At 40.3% G+C, this 22,453-nt stretch overlaps 1 protein-coding gene across 2 annotated transcripts; it reads right to left on the minus strand.

Moving 5' to 3' along the window:
- Positions 1 to 6,591: 6,591 nt before the first annotated feature.
- On the minus strand, positions 6,592 to 11,655 carry LOC125251570 (phospholipid scramblase 2-like). Of its 2 annotated transcripts, XM_048164608.1 has the most exons (9): positions 10,997 to 11,644; positions 10,774 to 10,798; positions 9,977 to 10,044; positions 9,783 to 9,837; positions 9,503 to 9,708; positions 9,095 to 9,259; positions 7,903 to 8,064; positions 7,716 to 7,754; positions 6,606 to 7,000 (listed from the first exon to the last, which is right to left on the minus strand). In XM_048164608.1, the coding sequence occupies exons 1-8, from the start codon at positions 11,111 to 11,113 to the stop codon at positions 7,725 to 7,727; spliced, it is 828 nt and encodes a 275-aa protein (XP_048020565.1). In that variant the 5' UTR covers positions 11,114 to 11,644; the 3' UTR covers positions 6,606 to 7,000; positions 7,716 to 7,724. The 2 variants fall into 2 exon arrangements, with proteins under 2 accessions (XP_048020566.1, XP_048020565.1); XM_048164609.1 differs by lacking the exon at positions 9,095 to 9,259 and having other exon boundaries at positions 6,592 to 7,000; positions 10,997 to 11,655.
- Positions 11,656 to 22,453: the final 10,798 nt, after the last annotated feature.

Here is a 22,453-nt window from a genome sequence, read left to right on the forward strand (position 1 = left end):
TATGAAGAGAATGAAAACATATTTCTCACAAGATCTAGAGCCATGCTGAGCTTAGGAAATCTGACCCATACTGTATGTACCCTTGTAACAAAAAGTGTGCATAATTGTATTGAAGGCACATTTGCAGTGTACTTCAAATCTTCACAAGTATATTTAAAAAGTATTATATATTTAAGTCCAGTATAAACATGCCTTGGGAAAAAAGAAGGAAAAAACAAAACAAAAAAAAACATTACTGGTGGTGTGCATCTTAAGACAAAACAATGGCACAGACAGATTTTAAGATATGTCAGTGGAAGTTGCTGCAAGTTGCTTTCAGTTAAAACAGCTTAAACATGCATTTGTCGCGGAATGCACAGACACAAGATGGTAAGATCCAAGCGCAGCTTTAATGGGGTAAATCCAAAGGCATAATCAAACAGGCAACGGTCAAAATCCACAGAAACAGTCCACAAAAGAAAGCCAGAGTCACAAAGTGCATGTAACAATATACAACGAACCACAAACAAAAGCAAAAACAACTGAGTATAAATAGACAGACACTAATGAACAAACACAAAATAGCTGAGTGCAATGAAATGAGGATAATGAGTCCAGGAGGTGAATTATGGGTGATGTAGTCTAAGGTGAACAATAGTTGTTGGAGTGCCCTCTGGTGGCTAAACAGGGCACTACAACTCATGATCATGACTGCATTTTAGTCTGAGACTAGGCTTAAGCCTTGTATGTGAAACTGGGGGTTAATGTTTTAATTAAAAAAAAAAAAAAACATTCATTTAAAACATTAATTTAAAAGATTTAATTTGGTGTTTTATTTTAACATTGATTTTAAACATTTAATTTAATGTTTTATTTTAAAGTTGATTTTAAATCATAATGTTTTAATAATCTTTTGTTATGCTATAAAGAAGTACACTGATTTTGATGTGCTGACTATCATACTAAAGCACATGTAATGTACTTGATTATAATTTTAACTGTAGTGTGTTGTTTGAAATCACATTTAAAGGTCATATATTTTAAATGTTCTAAATTAAAACTTTATAAATACAAATATGTAATTAAAGCTGCAAGCAGCGATGAAAAGGCCCTCGCACCCTTGCCTCCACCACCCGGTCGGCTTTAGGAAAACAGAGCACGGTGGGCAAAATGCATTTAAGTATATAAATATAGGAGGACAACATCAGTCGTTTGTATTTTCCACACTTCCTGCTCCCAGCTGGTGGCGTTATGACTATAATTACATTTTGGCATGTAGATGTCTTCATGTGAAGTTTGAGGCAGATTGGACATTGTATGCTCGAGTTAAAACAACTTCCTGTTTCATGATGATAATAGCATGCTTTAGCATTCAGACAAGTGTTGCTAGCATGTTTTAGAAAGTTTCTAGCATGTTTAGCACTCAATTGCATATTTTAGTATGTTGCTAGCAGTGCATCACAGTGTTAAACATGGCACTTCCTGTTGCCAGTGGGTGGCGCTATTACTATAACTGAATATTGTCATGTAGATGTGTTTAGGGCAGGACTCTTCTCAAGCATGTGAAGTTTGGGGCAGATTGGACTTTGGTGCTTCTCAATATCCTTCCTCGTTTCCTCACTCCTCCATCCTATGACCGTATGAAACCGATCAAGCTCAGCCATCTTGAAGGACATCTCAATTGTCTAATTGCACTGTGAGGAGGCGAGGATTGAGGATCAAGGAGTGAGGAGGCTTCCTGAGGAAACATGAGCGAGGATACACAGGTGTATCCTTTGCGGAAGTCTTTCTCATCGAGAAATGTGACACGTATACATTCTCCTCCCCCTTCATATCTGTCACAATAATTTAAATGTGCTTTACTTTTGCAGTTTAAATAAACTTTACATCTCACGTATTTCAACGGGGCATCATGGTTTATTAATATGTTATATATTTTTTTAAATAACCAAACTTTAACAACATGTGGGTAGATCCCTCGAGTGCAGCTGATGACGCTTTGAAGTGACGGTAAAGGGAGCGAGGATATCATTACACTTGATTCAATTCCTCCATCCTCGAATCTTTTCCTTGTGTCCTTCCCTCACATCCTGAAGTGGTGGAGCTAAGACGTAAAGAAAGGAAATGAGGATGCACAAATAAGAACTGAGAAGCACCCATTGTATGCCTGAGTTACAACAACTTCCTGTTTTGTGGTGTTAATCACATACATTATAGGACTTGGCCAAGTGTTTCATGATTTAACATGTTTCTAGCATGTTTGGTTCTTCATGGCATCGAAGACTGATGCCAGAGTGCCTGGATCAAGAAAGGTGTTCCTTCAGACACTCAGCAATGTGCATTTTTCTAATGTCAGGTATTCATCTTTTACTCTGTTTCTGAGCATTTGATGTTTGTATTGATCATCTTTGAAATGATTATGTAATTGGCATGATACATTTACCTGACTAATAAATTGTTACATTTGACTTTATTCTCACTTACTCTGAAATTATTGGCTCTAGTAGATTACGTTAAGTCCATAACCCCACAAATCTACGCTCAGGTTAGTAATGGACTAAAGTACAGTTTAGGTGGAGCAGTGGGGCACACCAACTGATATTTTAGAGATCCGACTAGCACATTGGCATTAGTTAAGTATGCTTAGACTGTGTAGGCTAATAATGGGTTTTTTCATTTTAGAGCAACAGAGTGTTGCTAGATCAATCTAAACAGGGTGGGTCTCAACCACTGGTTATGGTGAAATTATTCTAACTAAGTGTATGTGGGTAAACCACTGAATGATTATGTAAAGTTACCACTAGAGGAAGCTAAATTGGTCAGCCTGATTTTATGGTAATGGTCATGGCCCCTAGTTAAAAGTAATCTTACCTTAATTCGGTGTGTTCAGATCTATGGGGACTAAATAAACGTATTCTAGAATGAACAAAGTGGGTACGGCCTCTAGAATATTAGTCATCGCCTCTGTCTAATGACCAAGACTGACGAGATTGTGCGTATGAGATCGTATGCCCGGCCGGTGCGAGACTCAAAGCGTTATAGGAATCCAAATGAACGAGTACAATAAGAGTAAAGAGTTAAATAGAGTAATCAAATGTATAGCTAAATTGTTATACAAATGACCAATAATCAATTGACATTCTAAACTAAATTCGAGGTCATAATAAAATGGACTCAGATAAAAGTTTACTTGGAATTAAATTACTTTGCCACATTGAAAAGACCGAATGTGCAAGAAACCTTCCCCGCCCGGTGGGAAACCGCCATACAGCATATTGAAATGTGTTTCTGGGAGTGAATTACAGTGTAAAGCATACCATTTCCTGTTGCCAACAGGTGGCACTATGACTAACTGAATGTTTGCATATAGATGTCTTCAGGCCAGGACTCTTATCAAACATGTGAAGTTTGGTTGGACATTGTGCCTGACTTACGAAAGCTTCCTGTTTCATGACGAAACATCAGACTTTGTCAGGCTGCCATGGACACACCCTTCAAAGAAAACGCAAGTTCTTCGCAATTTAATGTGACAAAGGCCTTTAGATTAGACTGACCAAATATAATGTTGATTTGAAGTTTGTTAAATTGCAACGTCTGGAAATGGCAAAAACAGCAAAAATTTTGCTGAGACTTTTTTGAAGGTATTGGGCTGTTACATGTGTCTACTGAATTTCATATCTGTACGTGAAATGTAATGCGAAGGGCGCTTAATTGAAATTTTGTAGATAGCACTATTGAGCCATTTTGCCACACCTAATAATGAAATCCATAGCAGACATAAATTTTCACCACTTCTGACACGTGTGCAAAGTTTCATGGGCCTGGGTGTTCCTTGGAGGTGTGCCACAGTGTGATTCTGCTTTGGCTTCAAATTTAGAGATGCTTCTGTGGAGCAAAAACACAAAAGTACCTGGCAATAAAATGTAGATGTAGATTTTTAACTGCAACCGTTGCCGTCTGTCAGTCTTATAATGCGATATAATGCGATCATTTCGTGTCCTAAGACACGACACGATCGTTTTTTGCGAGAAACCGAACAGTATTTATATAATTTTTTTACCTCTAATACACCACTATGTCCAACTGCGTTCAGCACTTGCTTAGTGAGGTCTGATCGTGCTCTGACAATGGCAGTGATGTCTCGTGCTTATACTTCAATGAGTGCGAGACATCACTTCCGTTGTCAGAGTGCGTTCAGACCTCACTAACCGAGTGCTGAACGCAGCTGGACATTGTGGTGTTTTAAAGGTAAAAAATGATATAAATACTGTTCGGTTTCTCGCAAAAAACGATCGTTCCATGTCTTAGGACATCAATGTGTCGTCACAAGCCGCAGGGTTTAATTTGGATTTGTCTATGCAAGTTTTTTCGACTCTTATTGATTGTGTTCCCATTCACTAGCATTATAAGACTGACAGATGGCAATGGTTGCAGTTAAAAATCATCATTTGTGTTCTACTGAAGAAACAAAGTCACCTACATCTTGGATGCTCTGGGGGTAAGCAGATAAACATCAAATTTTCATTTTTGGGTGAACTATCCCTTTAAATCAGTTTACTGAAGCAGTTGCTGCTTGTCTGAATCAGCACTCTCATTTGTATAATTGACTTTTGGACCATGGAAGACTACACTACTTTTTTTTTGTCCACACTACTGCTATTCTGCTGTTTTTATTTCTCCTTACTTCAACCACAGACACTGACAGAAGAAAGGACCGTAAAAATGGATTTAGCTGCAGTAAAAGTCCTCTTCCTCTCACAGGGGGAATGCTCCCTCAAGAGAAATACACAGGACTTCTTGGATTTGTACCATCTAGTCCATTACGATGACAGCCAGTACATGTTTTTCCAATGCGGAGACAAGCGCGTGCCTGCCCAGAGATGGTCCTTGAGGTACCTTTATGGAATTTTTAGACTGGGTGCTGTTACACAATGGATCCCCCTTTACCATCTGCGAGAGAGAGGAGCCACCATCAGCTCCACCCCAGTCTGTCATCCCACTGCCAAGTCTCCACCATGGCTCCTAAACTCTGCCATGGGCCTACATCCTGGGATTGCTTCTAAGGGTTCCGCCCTGGGTCCTCCTGCCATTGTCTCCTCCATGGCTTTGCCTCTTTCATCTCCTTCCTGGACTCTCCCACTGTTGTCTCCTCCCTGGTTTCTGTGGTTGCCCCATTTTCCAGCCCTGCATCCACTTCCTAAGCCCCCTCTCACCCTCCTCTGTTGGATTTTGTATATAAATGTTGTAAGCCGTGCAGTCGTGCCTTTTTGTGTGTGTCTTGGGGGGTGGGTGGGGTGGATATCATGGGAACCGTTGTATTTAAATCCATCCTTTTGATTTTACCTTGCTGCAACCACGCACTGAAAAGTATATTATATAACGGTCTTTATAATGTCTTTATATCTTTCATTTTAGGTAAAACTGAAAGTGGAACATTTCAGACAACAAAGATGTTTTTTGTGGGTTTATGGGACACTGGAAGTGTCATGCTCAAAAAGTCCAATAAAATGCACAATTTCCAGACATTATTGCATAATGAAATTGAACAAAAATTAAAAGAATATGATCAAATAAAAATATAACTCTTTATTTAGGTCAATGGTTTGAAAAAATAAGTTTTACTCATCAAGACAACAGAAGCTTTAAATTGGTGCATTCTCTCTGAATTTTCCATGACGAGCGACCCAGAATGCTAGTTGGGGTGTTTTTTTTTTTTTTTTCTTTTTCTTTTTCAACATCACCAGAATTACTAAGAACTTAAGCTGTAGGTGTTTGTGGTTACTGTGGTGTTTGCTTCACTTCTAGATAAAACATGCAACCTCAATGTCACCTTCCTATAAAAGATCCATAAACTGAAACAAATACGTGTTTATTTGTCATTTTCGAATTGAAGGATTTGAAAATAAATAAACAGAACGATTTCTCCCTCGGGGGATCCCCCAGTGGTATAGTCTATGTGATACGCAGGTATATGCCTTATACCCACTAGGATAGGTCAAGGATTTCCGTATATCCACTTAAAAAAGCGCAAGGATATGGATCTGGTGCTCTTTAACGTGTCGTGATAAATCGCTGCAGCCTCAGTTCAAGAGAAGCAGCAGCCTGAACCGTGAGATTTACTTTCGACATTAGAACAAAATATATGGATATGAAAACATGTATACAACTAAATTAATGATCCCTTAAGTATTTTATAATTCCACTAAACATTTTCATTTAGTTTCGTGAATGTTTTTTTATTAAACATGGACCTTTATTTTCATTAAAAAGGGATTATTTCTGGTATTGTAGGCACATTTTGTAAATGTAAGCAATTTAGAAGCACAAACTGGGTGCCGGTATGGTGAGACGTACATACTCGGCCAGATTCGCCTCGCATTTGTGCATCTTCGGATGCGGAGCCGCACGGAAAGTTACTGGCAGTGCGTTCCAAATGGGATATATCGCCTTCCGAAGGGCACTTTGGAGTGAAAATAATCATGGCCGCCATATTGAAGGGTTGTTCCAAACCGAAGTGCTCAAAACTGGCCACTTCAAAGGGCCATTCGGAAATGAAGGATTTCGAAGGGTACAACTGATGGACACTTTGGGCCCCCATGATCCTTTGCACAGGGAAGTTGTTTGACGTCACAGAAATGGTACTGGAGGCTCGGGGTTCGATTTTACCTATAAATGTATATATATTATAATTTTTTATGTTCTTTAATAGCCTATATAATGCATGTTTGAATAAATCCATCAAGTTGACAGCCACCATTTAAATGTTTATATTTAAATAAAGGAATTGGAGTAGAAATAATTTTAAAGTTAGTAGGCCTCTTTTTAACCTTCAGTATTAATGTAGTACCAACTGATTCCCATGTAACCAATAACCAAGACACACGCCCCTGGATACAATACAAGAAAAATCAAGATTGGCCATATTCAGTAAATATTCTTCTCTCTTCAGCCTTTATTGGAGGATATTTTGGCAAGCAGTCTGTAGACATTTGTCTTCTACCTTCTTTCTGAAGTAGGCCAACTGTAACCCCAAAAAAAAAAAAAAAAAGTTACATGCACACAAAGAAAAAAATGGCCTTAACTATGCACTTACATAACTTTTGTGCAAATAAAAATACCAGAATACTATGGAAGCTTGTTTCTGGCACTAAATAAAAAAATTTAAAAAAAGGTAATTGCGACTTAATCTCACAATCCTGACTTTTTTTTCTCGCAATTGTGAGGTTGCATCTCACAATTCTGACTTTTCTCAGAATTGCAAGATATAAACTCATGAGTTATAAAATCAGAACTGAATGAAATAAACTCAAAATTGAGTTTCTATCTCGTAATTCTGACTTTTTTTCTCAGAATTGTGAGTTTATATCTCACATTTTTATAACATGCAATCGCGAGTTATAAAAATCAGAATTGTGAGATATATAGGCTACTCACAATTCTGAGAGAAGCCTTTTTTCCCTTTACAACTGGACATCATAACACGCAAATGCGAGTTTATATCTCACAATTCTGACTTTTTTATCGCAACCGCAAGTTTATATCACGCAATTCTGACTTTCTTGCATTTCTGAGTTTATATCTCACAATTCTAAGAAAAAAAGTCAGAATTGTGAGATATAAAGTCGCAGTGAGATAAAATGTCACTTTTTTTATTTCATGGCAGAAAACAGCTTCCATAGAATACTCCTCTTCACACTACAGTATTATCAAAATACACCAGTGCGCTTGCCACTCACAGTTTCATGTTATTGTAGCTCTTCATAATAAATGCAGTCCTAAAAATGAATTGAGTTATAATTAATAGAAAAATAGCCATAGTAAATTAATAGCAAATAGTAGATTAATATATTACAACACTGGGAAAAAAATGTTTTTTTTTTTTGTTTTTTTTTTGTTTTTTAAAGTATTTGTAACAATATTTACAATAAGTATGCAGGCCCCCAATAGTGTAGCTTTCATTTTGACTTCCAAGCTTCTTGGAAACCTCAGCACAAAATCTGCATCTGCATTTGGTCCACAGCATGAGAAGGGTCTGACGATCTTGCCAAATGATCTGTCTATTGCTGCCCCATTCAAAGACACCAGCTGTGGTCACAGTAAGACAGGTAATTACAACACACATTAACAATTTTGGTTGCTAGCTAAATGTTTTCAGAAAACAGCACTGGATTTAAAACTTAAGCTTCATTCTGTTTAAGAAAGCAATAAGACCATGTTAGCTCTGACATTTAAAACCAAAGAAAAATGTGTCAAAAAGTCATGCCTTTGGTGCTTGATCCCTAATTACACAAATTAATTACAGCTACAATAGAGTACCTCAGAGACGCATTTTTGTATGCAAAACCCGGAGGCGAGTTAGCATTTCAGGACTTCCGGTTCCATCGCCCTAAAGTCTATGGGTTTTTTTAATGGATTTTTGCTAAATCGCCTGAAATAAGATCTATGGTTAACAAAGCCTCTAAATATTTTCACATTTTGATCTATGACATAAACACACCAGTTATAACCCACTTGTGATTTTTTTAAACCTTTATTGTGTCTTAAAAACGGCGGTTGCTAACAAGTTGCTAAAAGGGACTACTTCCTTTGGTGGGGACTTTAGACATCATCATGACAAACAGGACATTTGGACAGCATTTCTCATGAAAAAGTGGATAAGTATTCATACACAGTGCAGATCATAATCAGCGAGCATGTTTTTAAATAAAGTTGTTTTTTAAATAAAGTTTGAAGAAGCTTGGTGGTGGTGACGTTGATCTGCGACCATGATGTGCTGTAGCGCATTTATAGCCTACTGTTAGCTTTTTATAACTGACGACTTTATTTAGGCTTCAAAATGTATAAATGTTGTATTAACTTGTAAAGATTATCTTGATAGACAAAACGTGTAAGTGTCATAACCCTTTGTTAAACACCAAGCTTATTTTTTACGATTTTCTAAAAGTCTATGGGAAAAATGCATAGGCTTTCGATCTAGGGAACCCGTGCGCCGCTAACTTCCGGGTTGGCCTACAAAAACACATCATATCTGAGGTACTCTATTACATGCAAGTATTTTATTTTAAATAAAAGTCAATGGAAAGCTGAAACTTGTGTCTGAGTGTATGTGCATCACCTCAAAGTTTGCATCCGTGCAGTAGGAAATGGAAGGTAAAAATGATCCTGCAATCTTAAATGCTGGTTCACCTTGTTCATTCTCAATTGTGAATTTAGGCAGGCAAACATGGCAGTTTTGTTTAACGTATCCGATGGTAACGCCCGGTGGAGACTGAACCTCCAGCTAAAATATACATACACCAGGGATGTTCAAACTCGGTCCTGGAAGGCCGCTGTCCTGCAGAGTTTAGCTCCAGCCAGCTCCAAAACACCTGTAGAAAGTTTCTAGTATGCCTAGGTGTATTTAATCGGTGTTGGAGCTAAACTCTGTAGGACACTTGCCCTCCAGGACTAAGTTTTGACACCCCTAACATACACCATAACATACAGAATTAAGGGATAAACAAGACAAGGATAATGTTCATACCTCATTTTTGCAGCAGCTGCAAACAAATGGTCGCACCAGTCTGATGATCTCTTGATTTGAGTTGTTAAAAACATTCATTATGAAGGAACGTGCTGCAGCACAGTAAGTCCTGTTACAACAATCGTTGTCCTCAAGAATAGTAAAAACTTTGTTCCCGATGTCATCCTTCACCTCATATCTATTGTTAGACTTTATTCCACAGCAACCTTTAAGAAATTAAAAGGTAGGAGATAAGTATGTTGCTCTTTTGATTTCATTCATGAAATGCTGATGAACAAACCTTCTACAAGACTTTCTTCCAGAGTTTTTTCTTTGTAGACAAACAATTGATCAATCTAAAACAAACATGAAAATTACAGGCGTCTTGCTGTGAAAAACATTGTAAAATAAATGCATTTGTCTAAATCAGAGTAACATATAATGATAAACATAAGTAATTATTAATATTAATAAGCATTTCCAGTCTTATCTGACCAAAGTCAAGGTCTCCAGATGAGAGGGACAGTGGTACGGGTCTGGGCAAGGTATCATTGCAGTGTCCTCTAGTGAAGCATAAACAGACATGTGTATGTATCAAACAGTTTTGTTGAACAGTACACACTGAAATCTATCGTGTTTTATTAATGAGAATGGATGTCATCCTTCCTGCAACATTCGATCAGGTTTATGAACTTCATCTACTCTTCAGATTGTTTACATATTTTGAGAGACATTGAAAAAAATCAATAATTATTTGATTCAATGCACTTACATTTATCTTTCAAAAAGAAGCACTCAATTGTATTGAATGCGCACTTAGTGGACTTAAAATCTTAAAAGTATAGTTGTTGACAAGTTAATATATTTTAAATGAACTAAATTACAACTTCATTAAAAATGTGTAATTACAAATCTACTTAAATACATGACAAACAAGTTTAATAGAAATTAGGTTATATTTTAGTTTACCATAAATGCCTGTCAGTAGCCTATACTTTAATCATATATTTTAAAGGCAATAGATGTACTTAAGTCCTATACTAAAGTGGGTCAAAGAGCACTCTTAAGTTCAACTGCATTTAATATAATTTTTTATTCAATTGTGAATAACATGCAATTTTGTCTGTAAAAATTACATTAATTTCACACTTATTCTTTTAAAGCATGTTATTTCCATAGCGAGTTCACTTCTTATATATCTTTCCTCAGCCATAGTCTGCATCCACACTGCCCGTTGTAGTCAAACAAACTAAATGGGGATAGATAAACACCCCCACCCTTATCACACTCACCTGACAATTCCATATTTGATTGTATCTGGGAAGAGAGAAAAAAATAAATAAAGGAATAAAATCATTATTGCTGTTTTCAGAATTTCATTATTTTATTTATAGATCATAAATCCAATGGTAAAAACTCCACAAAACATAAAATTGCATGCATATATATAAAAATTAAAACATGATTTAAAATGAAATGATTTTAAATGATCGTATTTTGAAAGGTATACCATACATAACAGTGAGATACAGATCCGTTGTTCGGTAGTGGCACTGCAAGTACAGTAAATGTTTCTCTCATGACAAACAATGGGTTGTTTTTTTTTTCAGTCTGGTGTTTGTGGTTGAACATGGGTCTGACCCACTTTCAAGTTTAGTTACTTCTGGTTTTAACAGCTTGAAAATGTTCCGTTAATTCTGGTAATTCTATGTAAGTGAATAATATACAGTGGCATGACTTTTCATGCCACTGTACCATACAATTGCTGGTATTTTTCCTTGATTTTCTTGTTTGCAATTGTTGGATATCGGCTTTATCAAATTCCCAGTCATTTTTGCTGTTTGGACTTTCTCCAGGCTATAGCATAAGGCAATTCATGAATTTTTTTTTTTGTAGTGTTGGTGCTCTTCTTTATATATGGGTGTGTGTTTCTCATCAGACTCTTTATTTGTCACTTGTCACTTCATAACACTTCAACTGTGATTTTGAAACTAATGTCACAGTGTACAATAGCATTTGGTGACTTGGTTCTGCTTTTTATTTTTATTTGTTCAGTTTCAATCAGTTTTCATGGGGTTTTGTTGAAACAAAAACAAACAAACAAATGTTTGAGCAAAATTAAATTCTATTAAAGGAACACTCCACTTTGTTGCTTGTCAACAGTTTAGTAGTGGCTCCTTGCAAGGGGACATTTTTAAAACGCTGACTTAGTGTACTATGACATTATATTAAAAGAAGTGCAGATGAGCCCTGAATAAACTGTTGACAAGCTCCTAGGGTTTTGATTTTGGTTGTCATTTGTTGAAATATATATAAAAATACAGTGTGTTCGTGTCCGTCTGTCCGCTGGATTTGACCATAATCTCTGATTCTCCTCCTCTGTGATCGTGGAAAAGGGGAATATTTACAATGACAGGCCTACTCAATATGCTTATTTAAGCATCATTTAAATGTTTCCAACAAGTAAATGAATCGACTTCTCTTAGTTTGTTGAACACAAGTCCAGATTTGGATATTCATATGATGGAGCAGCCACAAGCGACCAGCGTGTGACACGGTAAATAGATCAACATTGTAAACGAAATTCTACAAAACTTCAGTGAAAAAAATAAAATAAATAAAATTATCATGCGATGCAATAAAATAGCTTCTATTCCCTGCAAACGATACCATTAAAAAAATGTGAATGTTCCACTTAATGGCAGAAACAAAACAAAAGGTAAGCAAGTATCTGTGACGATTTGCACAGTTATTAATCAATTTATGGGTGGAATATGAATATAATAATTCATAAGGTTTTATGAATTATTATTATGCACATACCGACCCAAGGGGGAATTAACCATATATGGTGAATTAACTACAACGAATTATAATCAATCACATATATGGTTAGTTCTGTTTTAATAATTATGTAGAGAACTACCGGTCCGTCCAGCACACCGATAAGTTCACAGACTATTACGACAGAAATATTACCCTGTGGCCACAAGGATCAATTTCTAGAATAGCATCCAAACGTAAAGCAAGGATATTAGAATCAGAACGTTAAAGTGACTCGGTTGTGGTTGAAGGAGCAAGTGAATAAAAGCGTGGATATGATATGTTTAATATACAGAACGGGTAATACAAAGGTTATACGGATAAATGTACACAAGTAGATACAGATACATACAAGTGAAAGTAAAGGCAGAAACGAAAGAGATAATCAAAGCAGGGCAAATTGCAACAGTTCACCTTTAAGAGCCAGCAAGGAAACTCAGCATTTAAAATCGTAAAACGTTATACTTGCATAGGTTCGTTGGGTGCTTAGAGTTTCGGAGCGCTCGGTTTGATAGTTGTTTCTTCTTCCGGAGGTTGTTTCGGCGAAGTTTCAAACGAAGGTTTAACTGTTGTAATATGACCGAAAAAAAAAGAAGAGAGTCCGTCTTGACGGCAGGAACTCGTGCAGAAAACTTGTGCATCGAAAAGACGTGTGTCATGGTATTTTAAGGACAACAGGCCAGAACGCCTTCTTGATAACGTCCTCCAATGATAGCGTTGCAATTTGGCGGTTTTCCACATCCCTTTGTCCTGTCCAACGAGTTAATTTATGGTATGTTGAATCAATGCATTTTCTTCATAGTATTATTAAACATTGAACGATGCATTTGACAGAAATGTAACGTACATGAGTGAATAGCTCGGATTCACCGCTTTACGGAGAGATCAAACTCGACAGGTGTCTCTCGTCATATAAAGAAGATACACTTTCTACTCTAATACTATCGTTTAACATGAAAACTAACCTACTACAGTCAATTCTACGATTCTACATTAGCAACACATACATGCAACAAGCACCATAGTGGCAGATACATTCATATTTGCAGGTATAATATTTGTGTATACAGTCTTTATGTAGGGCTTTGTATGTGTGTGTGTGTCTGTGGGTGCGTGCGTGTATTTTCTTTTTATGACCGTTTGGAATTCGGCCCTGTCTCCTCGAAACCTGATCCGTGGTGTTCGCATCTCCTTTGAAGTCACAGAGGAGAGTTTTGGGACTTATCGAAATAGTCATAAAAAGAGTCTCGTGATCCATTAGTGTCTGCCGGGCCGGATGAGATGTAAGATTTACAAACCGAAGTTCCGTGAATTGGGACTTAAACACAGTTTATGGTGGGACCTGCTCATCTTTGAGACTGTGCAGACCCTACATATCCGTATTAATTTCAGTGCAAGTAATAGGGGGTGATCCTGTCAAAATGGCGCCGCCACCCCGGATGCAATCGCACTCTGTCTTTCGCTTTGGAGCCAACCGGTTGGTCTCTCCAGCTTTTCAAGACTTCTGAGTGTTTCTAAACGAGCTTTTGAAGAGGATCAGCACTTTCTGTTGGTGTTACGGCACAGCAGCGAGGTCGCGAGCTTCAACGAGGAGCCTGAGCTTTGAGCTCTCAACTGCTGTTTTAACAGCAAACCTGTCCCTTTAGAGCACGTTGTCTGTTGCGATTTGGGCCGGTTCCTACGTTGTGTTCGGGGAGTGGTGTGGATCCCACCAGTCGAGCGGTCTGTTGCGATGCAGCTGTGTCCAACGGCCACTGGCTGGCGCGGTAAACCGCGTCTCCCGTCCCGGGCCTGTAAATTCTCGTCAGGACTGATGGAGAAAGCTTACAGAGTCTGCAGACAGACCGCCTCCGCCCTGCATGCCATGGCCCTTTTGCAGGTTTACCAGGCAAAAGCGATATCGGAAATGCCCCAGGGAGGGCTTGACCAACAGCAGCTTGGGGAGCTGCGTGCTGCCACCGACCTCACCCTCCGGGCGACTAAGGTGACAACACGCTCTGCTGGTCATGCGATGTCTACCTTGGTAGTCCAGCAATGCCACCTCTGGCTGACCTTGGCGGACATGAGGGAAACCGACAAACATCGGTTCCTGGACTCCCCTGTGTCCCCGGTCGGCCTTTTCCGCCGCACAGAAGCAGACTGAGGCTATCAAACACGTCATGCCCCGGCGGTCCGCTGCTGCCTCCACCCTGCCGCTGGTGGCTCAGCCTCAGCCCGCTCGTCGCCGAGGGCGCCTGCCCGCATTGTCCTCCGCCTCTGCTAAGTTGGCAAAGCAGCAGCCAACACCAGCCAAACAGCAGAGTGCCGGTCGCGGACATGGTGCCTAGCCCGTCTCAACCAAGCCAGGTGGTAAGCGGTCGAGGAAGTCACGGCCCTGAGACGGGCGACCTGGAGGGGAAGGATCCTGCTCTTCGGGAGAGTTTTCCACCATCTCTCCCACCCCCGGAGGAGGGCCGGGGGGAATTTGAGAATATGTCTGTCATTCTACTGCCGCTGGCTCTCCGGAGACCAGTGGTACCCACTTCCTCACAAAAAGAGCAGTTTCCCCAACCTCCAGGTCACAAGAGGGTGTGTCTGTCAGCATGCGAGGCCCCGCCTTGCCGCTCGCAGCCCCCTCTCACTTCACCAGCAGGTGGCAGTGTGATGGTGCAGGCCGCGCCCCGTGCGCCATCTCCCATACGCACTGCTGCCTCGCAGAGTCTGACCACACTCCGGGCCGCTCCCATGCCATCCGAGTTGGGTCCCCGTACTCTGCCTCGCTGCCCCACCCCCGGTGTGTCTGTGGTGCCTTTGGTCCCGTTGGCTTGGTATCTGGAAGCGTGGATAGCGCTCCCCAGCCCATCCCGCTGGCTCATTTGCACCATCAGACTCGGCTATGCGTTTCAGTTCGCCCGGCGTCCCCCGGTTTTCAGGGGTGTCCACTTAACTCAGGTGTCACTGGACAATGCACCTGTTCTCCGGGCGGAGATTGCTGTCCTCCTGGCGAAGGATGCAATCGAGCCGGTCCCTCCAGCCGATATGAAGTCGGGGTTTTACAGCCCCTACTTCATTGTACCAAAAAAGGGCGGTGGGCTATGGCCGATCCTGGATCTGCGCGTCTTGCACCAGTACCTTCACAAGTTGCCGTTCAAGATGCTCACGCAAAAGCGCATTTTCGAATGCGTCTGTCCCCAGGATTGGTTTGCAGCGATCGACCTGAAGGACGCACACTTTCATGTCTTGATTCTGCCTCGCCACAGACGCTTCCTACGGTTTGCGTTTGAGGATCGAGCATATCAGTACAAAGTCCTACCCTTCGAGCTGGCCCTGTCGCCCCGCGTCTTCACGAAGGTTGCGGAGGCAGCCATTGTTCCCCTCAAGGAACAGGGCGTTCGCATCCTCAACTACCTTGACGACTGGTTGATCCTGGCCAGCTCGCGAGAGCAGTTGTGCGAACACAGGGACATGGTTCTAGCTCACCTCAGCCGGTTGAGTCTTCGGGTCAACTGGGACAAGAGCAAACTCGCCCCCAGGCAGAGGATCTCTTATCTCGGTCTCGAGCTAGACTCGGACGCCCAGACTGCGCGCCTCACCGAGGAGCGCGTCCAGTCGGCGTTGAACTGCCTGAGTTCGCTCAAGCGCAGGACAGCGGCCCCACTGAAAGACTTTCAGAGGCTCCTGGGGCATATGGCATCTGCAGCCGCGGTCACGCCACTCGGACTGCTCCATATGAGGCCGCTTCAACACTGGCTCCGCGGCTGGGTCCCGAGATGGGCGTGGCAGCGCGGCACGCTCCGTGTTCCTGTGACACCGAGCTGCCGTCGCACCCTCATCTGGTGGGATGAGGGTGCGACATACAACGGTGCCTCTGCCACCGGATGGGGGGCCACATACAACGGGCATGCAGTGTCGGGTCTTTGGACGGGGCCTCGACTGCATTCGCATATCAAGACCGTCCTCCTGGTTGCATTGGCTTCGCTTAAGAGGGTAGGGGATCTGCACGCATTTTCGGTCGACGAATTGTGCCTAGAATTCGAGCCCGGTGACTCTCACGTCATCCTGAGACCCCGGCCCAGATACGTGCCCAAGGTTCCTACCACTCCCTTCAGAGATCAGGTAGTGAACCTGCAAGCGCTGCCTTCGGGGGAGGCAGACCCAGCCCTAGCTTTGCTCTGTCCCGTCTTTGCTCTGTCCCGTCCGCGCTCTGCGTGTGTACTTTGACAGAACGCGAAGCTTCAGGACCTCAGACCAGCTCTTCATCTGTTACGGAGGCCAGCAGAAGGGAAAGGCTGTCTCCAAGCAGAGGATGGCCCACTGGATAGTGGATGCCATCGCCCTGGTGTATGAATCCCAGGGCATGCCTTGCCCGTTCGGGTTGAGAGCCCACTCCACCAGAGGAGTGGCCTCTTCCTGGGCGCTGGCTCATGGCGCCTCGCTGACAGATACGTATGTAACTCGGTTACGCATGTAACCCTCGTTCCCTGAAGGAGGGAACGGAGACGTACGTCCCATCGCCACAGTTTCTGTACCCTCGCTGTTGTGCAGACACCAGTTGTCTCCTCAGCGAAAAACAGAGTGCGAGTGCAGATCTGCTTCCTATTTATATACACCTAACGGAGGCCATGCGCATTATACAAATATCGCACGCCAATTCCCATTGGCCTGTTTTAGTTCACTCGAAGCTGATAGGGCTCTCTGGCGATATCCCAATTCATCGGTCACTACTGACGTACGTCTTCATTCCCTCCTTCAGGGAACGAGGGTTACATACGTAACCGAGACGTTTTTCATGCACCTGTCAATTTTGAGATTTTGCACTTTTTGGCTTTTCATAAACTGTTTTTTTCAGACTGGTGGGAAGAAAACATGAAAAATACACTTTTAAGTGTATATTTTATAGCACTTTATCTATTTGCGTCTGTAGATTTCAATTACAGCAAATATCTTTAAAGGCAGTTTTCTCAAAATGAGTTTTTTTTTCTCCTGGCTGTTTATAGTATTTTCTGATTTATGGAGCGATAAAAATAGTTACCTCTGTAAAAACCTTTGAATTTAATATGTCAAAAAAATTAAATTAGAAATTTTAACCTGACTTCATCCAATATTCAGTTCTAGAAATGTATGCAAATTAGCATATTTAATTAGATAACGTTTCTTTTGCACATTTAAACATAACATTTCAGAAAACTTGTAATAAAAATTATGTTTGCAATTTTTAATGTAATCAATCAGCTGGGGAAGTATGGGTAAGTATTAGTTGATTTTTTTTGTTTTGTTTACCCTATTCACCTGGGGTGTCTCGCCTTAAGCCTTGTAACCAAATGGACAAGACAGAAAATAAAATTAGGAGACAATTATAGGCAAACTGAATTGTAAAAAGACAGGAAAGTTGTAGATATGTCATAGAAAAAGGTGAAATATGTCTAGTGCTGCGGCTGTGGCTGTCAAGTGTACACAATGCCCTGACAAGAGGCTTGTTTAGTTTAGTTTAGTGAATTCATAATTTCAAAATAGCCTTTCTTTCTGAACTAGAAACTCCTAGATACTTCTTTGCTGCTTCTATTACTGTGTCAATGCTTTCTTCTCTATCGTTCTGCTCAATTCCTACGTATACTACTGTTCTGTCCACTAACAGTGTCTCTTTTTTATTTTGCATTGATGAGAGGGTTCTTTCAAAAAACCTTGACCTCCAATTTCTTTTTCTGTTTTTACAGGTTTATTCTTGATTACCTTAGACAATTTCTTTAGAGCTTCTGCAAATTAGATTTTGACTTTCTGAGCTTCTTTGGCCTATTTTTGTTTCACATATCCTTTGTATGCTGCACTATGTTGTTCTCTGCAGTTACAGAATTTAACTGGGACATATTTTCCACACTTTGTGCTGTCCTCCACACCTTGCACACATTTCTTTACCCTTAAATTGATTATCAATGAGTCCCAAATGTTGGCATTTAAAACATCTTATCACTGGAGGAACATATTCCTTTACTGGGAAGCTGGAAAATTCTAACAAATCCTCAAATTCAATCATGAATGACAGTGTTTCAGTTTTATTTCCATCCTTTTTATTGATTAACCTCTTTATGTGTTTGACTTTCCTCCCTCTTAATTCCTTCTTAATTTCATCCTTGGTTATCGATAGGGGAACATCCTCTTTGCCTTGCTGCTGCTCCGGGAATGTGTGCCTTCATTTTCTTCCAGTCTATCGTTTGCATCTTTAGAATCTTCTCTTGTTGTGCTTTGATGGTATGAATCAATATTTATCTGTTATTTAAATATTTAGCAAACTTAACCTTTCTATCACCTTAGCTATCGATATCAGATGGAAATTATCCTCAAATGTCACAATTACTTTGAATTGTTGTTCTGATGTTGCATTATCTTCTCTACCTCCATGACGTATCCTCTCTCGTGGCCTCCTGGGAAGGCTGGGATAAAGGATCCATCTATGAACACTTCAGAATCTGGGCGGAAGCAGTAGGCCATCCAGGGATTTCTCGCCTACTGTTTTATGAATACTCTGAGGTTTCGGACATACTACTCTTTTTACTTACTGTTTTCTCCTACTATATAATAGGTAAGTAGGCATATTCGAACACGCTTTTAAGTACACACGACATGTACGCACCGTCGGCTGAAGTTGGTCCTTGTATGCTTTTTTTTCGGCCGATTCAACATGTCGAATCAGCGTCGGAGCTCGTCAGTCAGTTGGGCCATCTGATCATTCTGATTGGCTGTTCAGCTACTGCCACCTGCTGGTACGGAAAGGCATTTCTTATTACGCAGACGCAGTACAGACATGCTACTTGGCCGTCGGGTATCCAGCTTCGGTTTGGTGTGTCAGGGCAACTTTGGACCCAGACGCTGCCGACGTGTATTTATTCACATAAAAACATGATATAAGAGTTTTAAAATCAAACATTTTAAAATAGAACAATGTATAACGGCTGTTTAAACCAGTGAGCATTAATCTGTCTCATCAGCAAGTCGTTTCCCATCATGCTTTTGATCAGTGCAGTAGGTGGAGAGCAACTGCGTCTGACTGCAGAATCCGAGAGTATGGCTGAATCCCAAATGGCACCCTAAACCCTCACGGTCTTCCTCTGAGTACGCACTTTCGTGACATAATGCCACTTTGACTGCAGAGTAAAGTACTCTGTGTAGCTCGCAGACTTGTGGGCTTAGCTGAAGTGTGCATCGAGGGCGCATAGCAGCCGCAAAGGGGGCACTCGCGAGCACCCTTCTGAAAGCTAAAATGATGAATGGGACACCCTACGGTCTCGTGGACTTAACGGACACAAGCACACAGCAGCCATTTTAAGTCCACAAGACTGAAAGTGCATAGAAGTGCCATTTGGGATTCATACGTATCTGACAAATGACAAACAAAGCCTCACTTTCTGTCTAATCACATGCGCAATTCACTTTTCGTGTTAGATGAATTCCCTCAGCAGGGTCGGACTTAAGGAAGCAGCTGCTTAGGGCCCCGGGGAATTAGGGGGTCCCCAACAAATACTTAGAAGCCTATATAAATCATATATTACTTATTAGTTTTATATCATAAATTGTATGGCCTGTTTATATCATTACGATTTTAACGTTACTATTATATCTGCTCGTAGACATAGAGTAAGAATTTGCAAGCAGAAGATGAGGTTTAGAAATTAGACAATGAAACGCAGCTACCCAGCGGAGCTGAAAAAAGAAGGAAAAAGGAAGATATAAAAAGAATCTGGCTAAACTAGTCCCAAAAGGCACTCCCCTCCCGCAAAAGCTGCAGCAGCCCCTCTCCCGCGTCCATTAGCGTAATGGCTAATGCTAACACTCCTCCTCTGGCGGTACGCAGGGAAGGAGACCAGAGGCCGTTTTTTGAATGGATGTCAATGGATGAGAGGCTTTACTATGCTGATTAAACAGCTTTTGTGGGGAAATAGCTAATCATTTAATTAATTGAGAGCCTGTAGATTTTAGCTTGATAAAAATGTATTTTTTTAAAAGAAGGCAGACTAGGGAATGTTGCGACTGATGTCACTGCCATTACACAATAGGTAAGATATACAGACCCTCTCATCAAAGAGCTTAGAACCCAAGAGGCGACACTTTGATACTTTTTGGGTAACAGCCACTAGATGGCGCTCCGGTAGCGCGGCCGCCATTATGGGCTGAAAATACTAACTGGACCATAATCCTTCACATCTTAAGCACCCAAAATCGGTGAATTTCACTGCCAAATCAGAAGCGCAATAGAACAGTTTTTTTTTTGTTTGTTTTTTTTTTTTTAATTAAACCATCAGTAAACTTTATGGCTCCTACAGTAAATGCTGTATTGTCTTATATATGTTTTATTTTACCAGTTGTGGAATCCAACCATTATCCATCTAAGGTAATGTAGTTAGCCTACTTTGAGTAGGCTATTTCTATTTTATGCAACTTTACACATTTATTAATAGTATATTAATAATTAATACATTTAAGATCATCATGTTTGCAGCAAACAATATATTTTAGACCTAGTGGTAATAGTAATAATATCTAGGTCTGAATTAAAAAAAAAAAAAAAAAAAAAAAAAAAAAAAAAAAAAAAAAAATATATATATATATATATATATATATATATATATATATATATATATATTTTTTTTTTTTTATATATATATATATTATATTCAATATATATATATATTGTACGTTTTAATGGATCATGCTACAAACATAATGATCTTATAATACACAATGCATTGCTGTGTCCATTATCGCATAATTCACACTTTTGGACACTTTTGCTTTAACGGACATTAGACAACACTGCAAAATGAATTCATATATTTATTGTCCAACATTCCCAATTTTTCTGATGCATGTCCTTAATTTAATTTCGTATGTTGGTAATAATTCAGTGTTTATAAGCCTTTTAAATAATTTTAACCCAAACTGACTGGGTTTCTAGAGAGCAAGGTTTTGACTTAAACACAAAGTGTGTAAAATAAACTGTAAAAAGGATTTGATGATCACGATAGTATTTTATTCTGTGTTGTCATCATTCAGGTTGGATTTCAGATTTAAAGTACTTTTTTTTTTTTTTTTTTAACAAAGCAGCTGATATTGCCATAGAAACTAGTGGACTGCAGACTCAATGTGCGTCCCAATTCGCGTACTTGTGCACTATTCTATGACGTTTTTAAGTACAAATAGTGCAGTAGTGCGTTCACACTGAAAATTCCAAAAAGAAAAAGTGCACTTTAAATACCCGGATGGTGCACTAAATTAACGAAAAAAAACGAAGTGTGGAATGTTGGACACTTCGTGCACTCAACTGTCGCAGCTTTAATTACGTAGGGGAAAGGAGGATCGGACTCCGTTGTTAAATGACAAAATAACCTTATACAATTCACGCACTACATGGATGAGTGCATAGTGCACAAGTACATAAGTTGAGTCCCAAATGACGCACTATACACTATGCACTTATGTATAGTGCGTCATTTGGGACGCAACTTCACTTTCACCCCAAAATGGCGGAAACACCGGACCGCTGCTGGGCGCCGGTGTTTCGATGGAACATTCTATTAAGTGTCGCTTCTTGTTAGTGTATATTCTTAAATACAATCTCTGATGAGTTCACTCACGGCCCCGGGAAATGATGACAATGAGCCGGTGAGTGTAGCCCGCGAACATGAACAGCACACAGACGCGATAGCACATGGAGTTTTAATTAGTGACGATCCTGCTTTCTGGCAGAAACACCTCAGATAATGAGCGCCTTGAGCTTAAGAGAGGACCCGTTCAAATAAAAGAAAACTTCCCAGTGAACAGAAATGGCCGACGATTCACAAACAGCAATTACTCCATTAATATGAAAAATAGTGAAAAGATTAGCCGATCGTGGCTAGTCTACAGCAGCCCCATATGGGCAGAGCCCCACCAAAATATTCATCCAAACATAGACCTCTAAACACTGAATTATTAATAAATTATTCAGCATTCTGCAACAAATATATTTTGGACTAGACTATATTAAGTCGTAAAGTGAGCAGGATTAAAATGTAGCGCATGGATTCGGCAGGCATGTATTCATGAAGCGGGGGAGCCGGTCTCGGAGCCCACCCCAACTCTACAGCGCCCCACAAATTTCCAATGTAAATCTGTGGTGAGAAATGGAACTGTAGCGCC

The sequence above is a fragment of the Megalobrama amblycephala genome, linkage group LG17, assembly GCF_018812025.1.
Source record: "Megalobrama amblycephala isolate DHTTF-2021 linkage group LG17, ASM1881202v1, whole genome shotgun sequence".
NCBI classification, from domain to species: Eukaryota; Metazoa; Chordata; class Actinopteri; order Cypriniformes; family Xenocyprididae; genus Megalobrama; species Megalobrama amblycephala.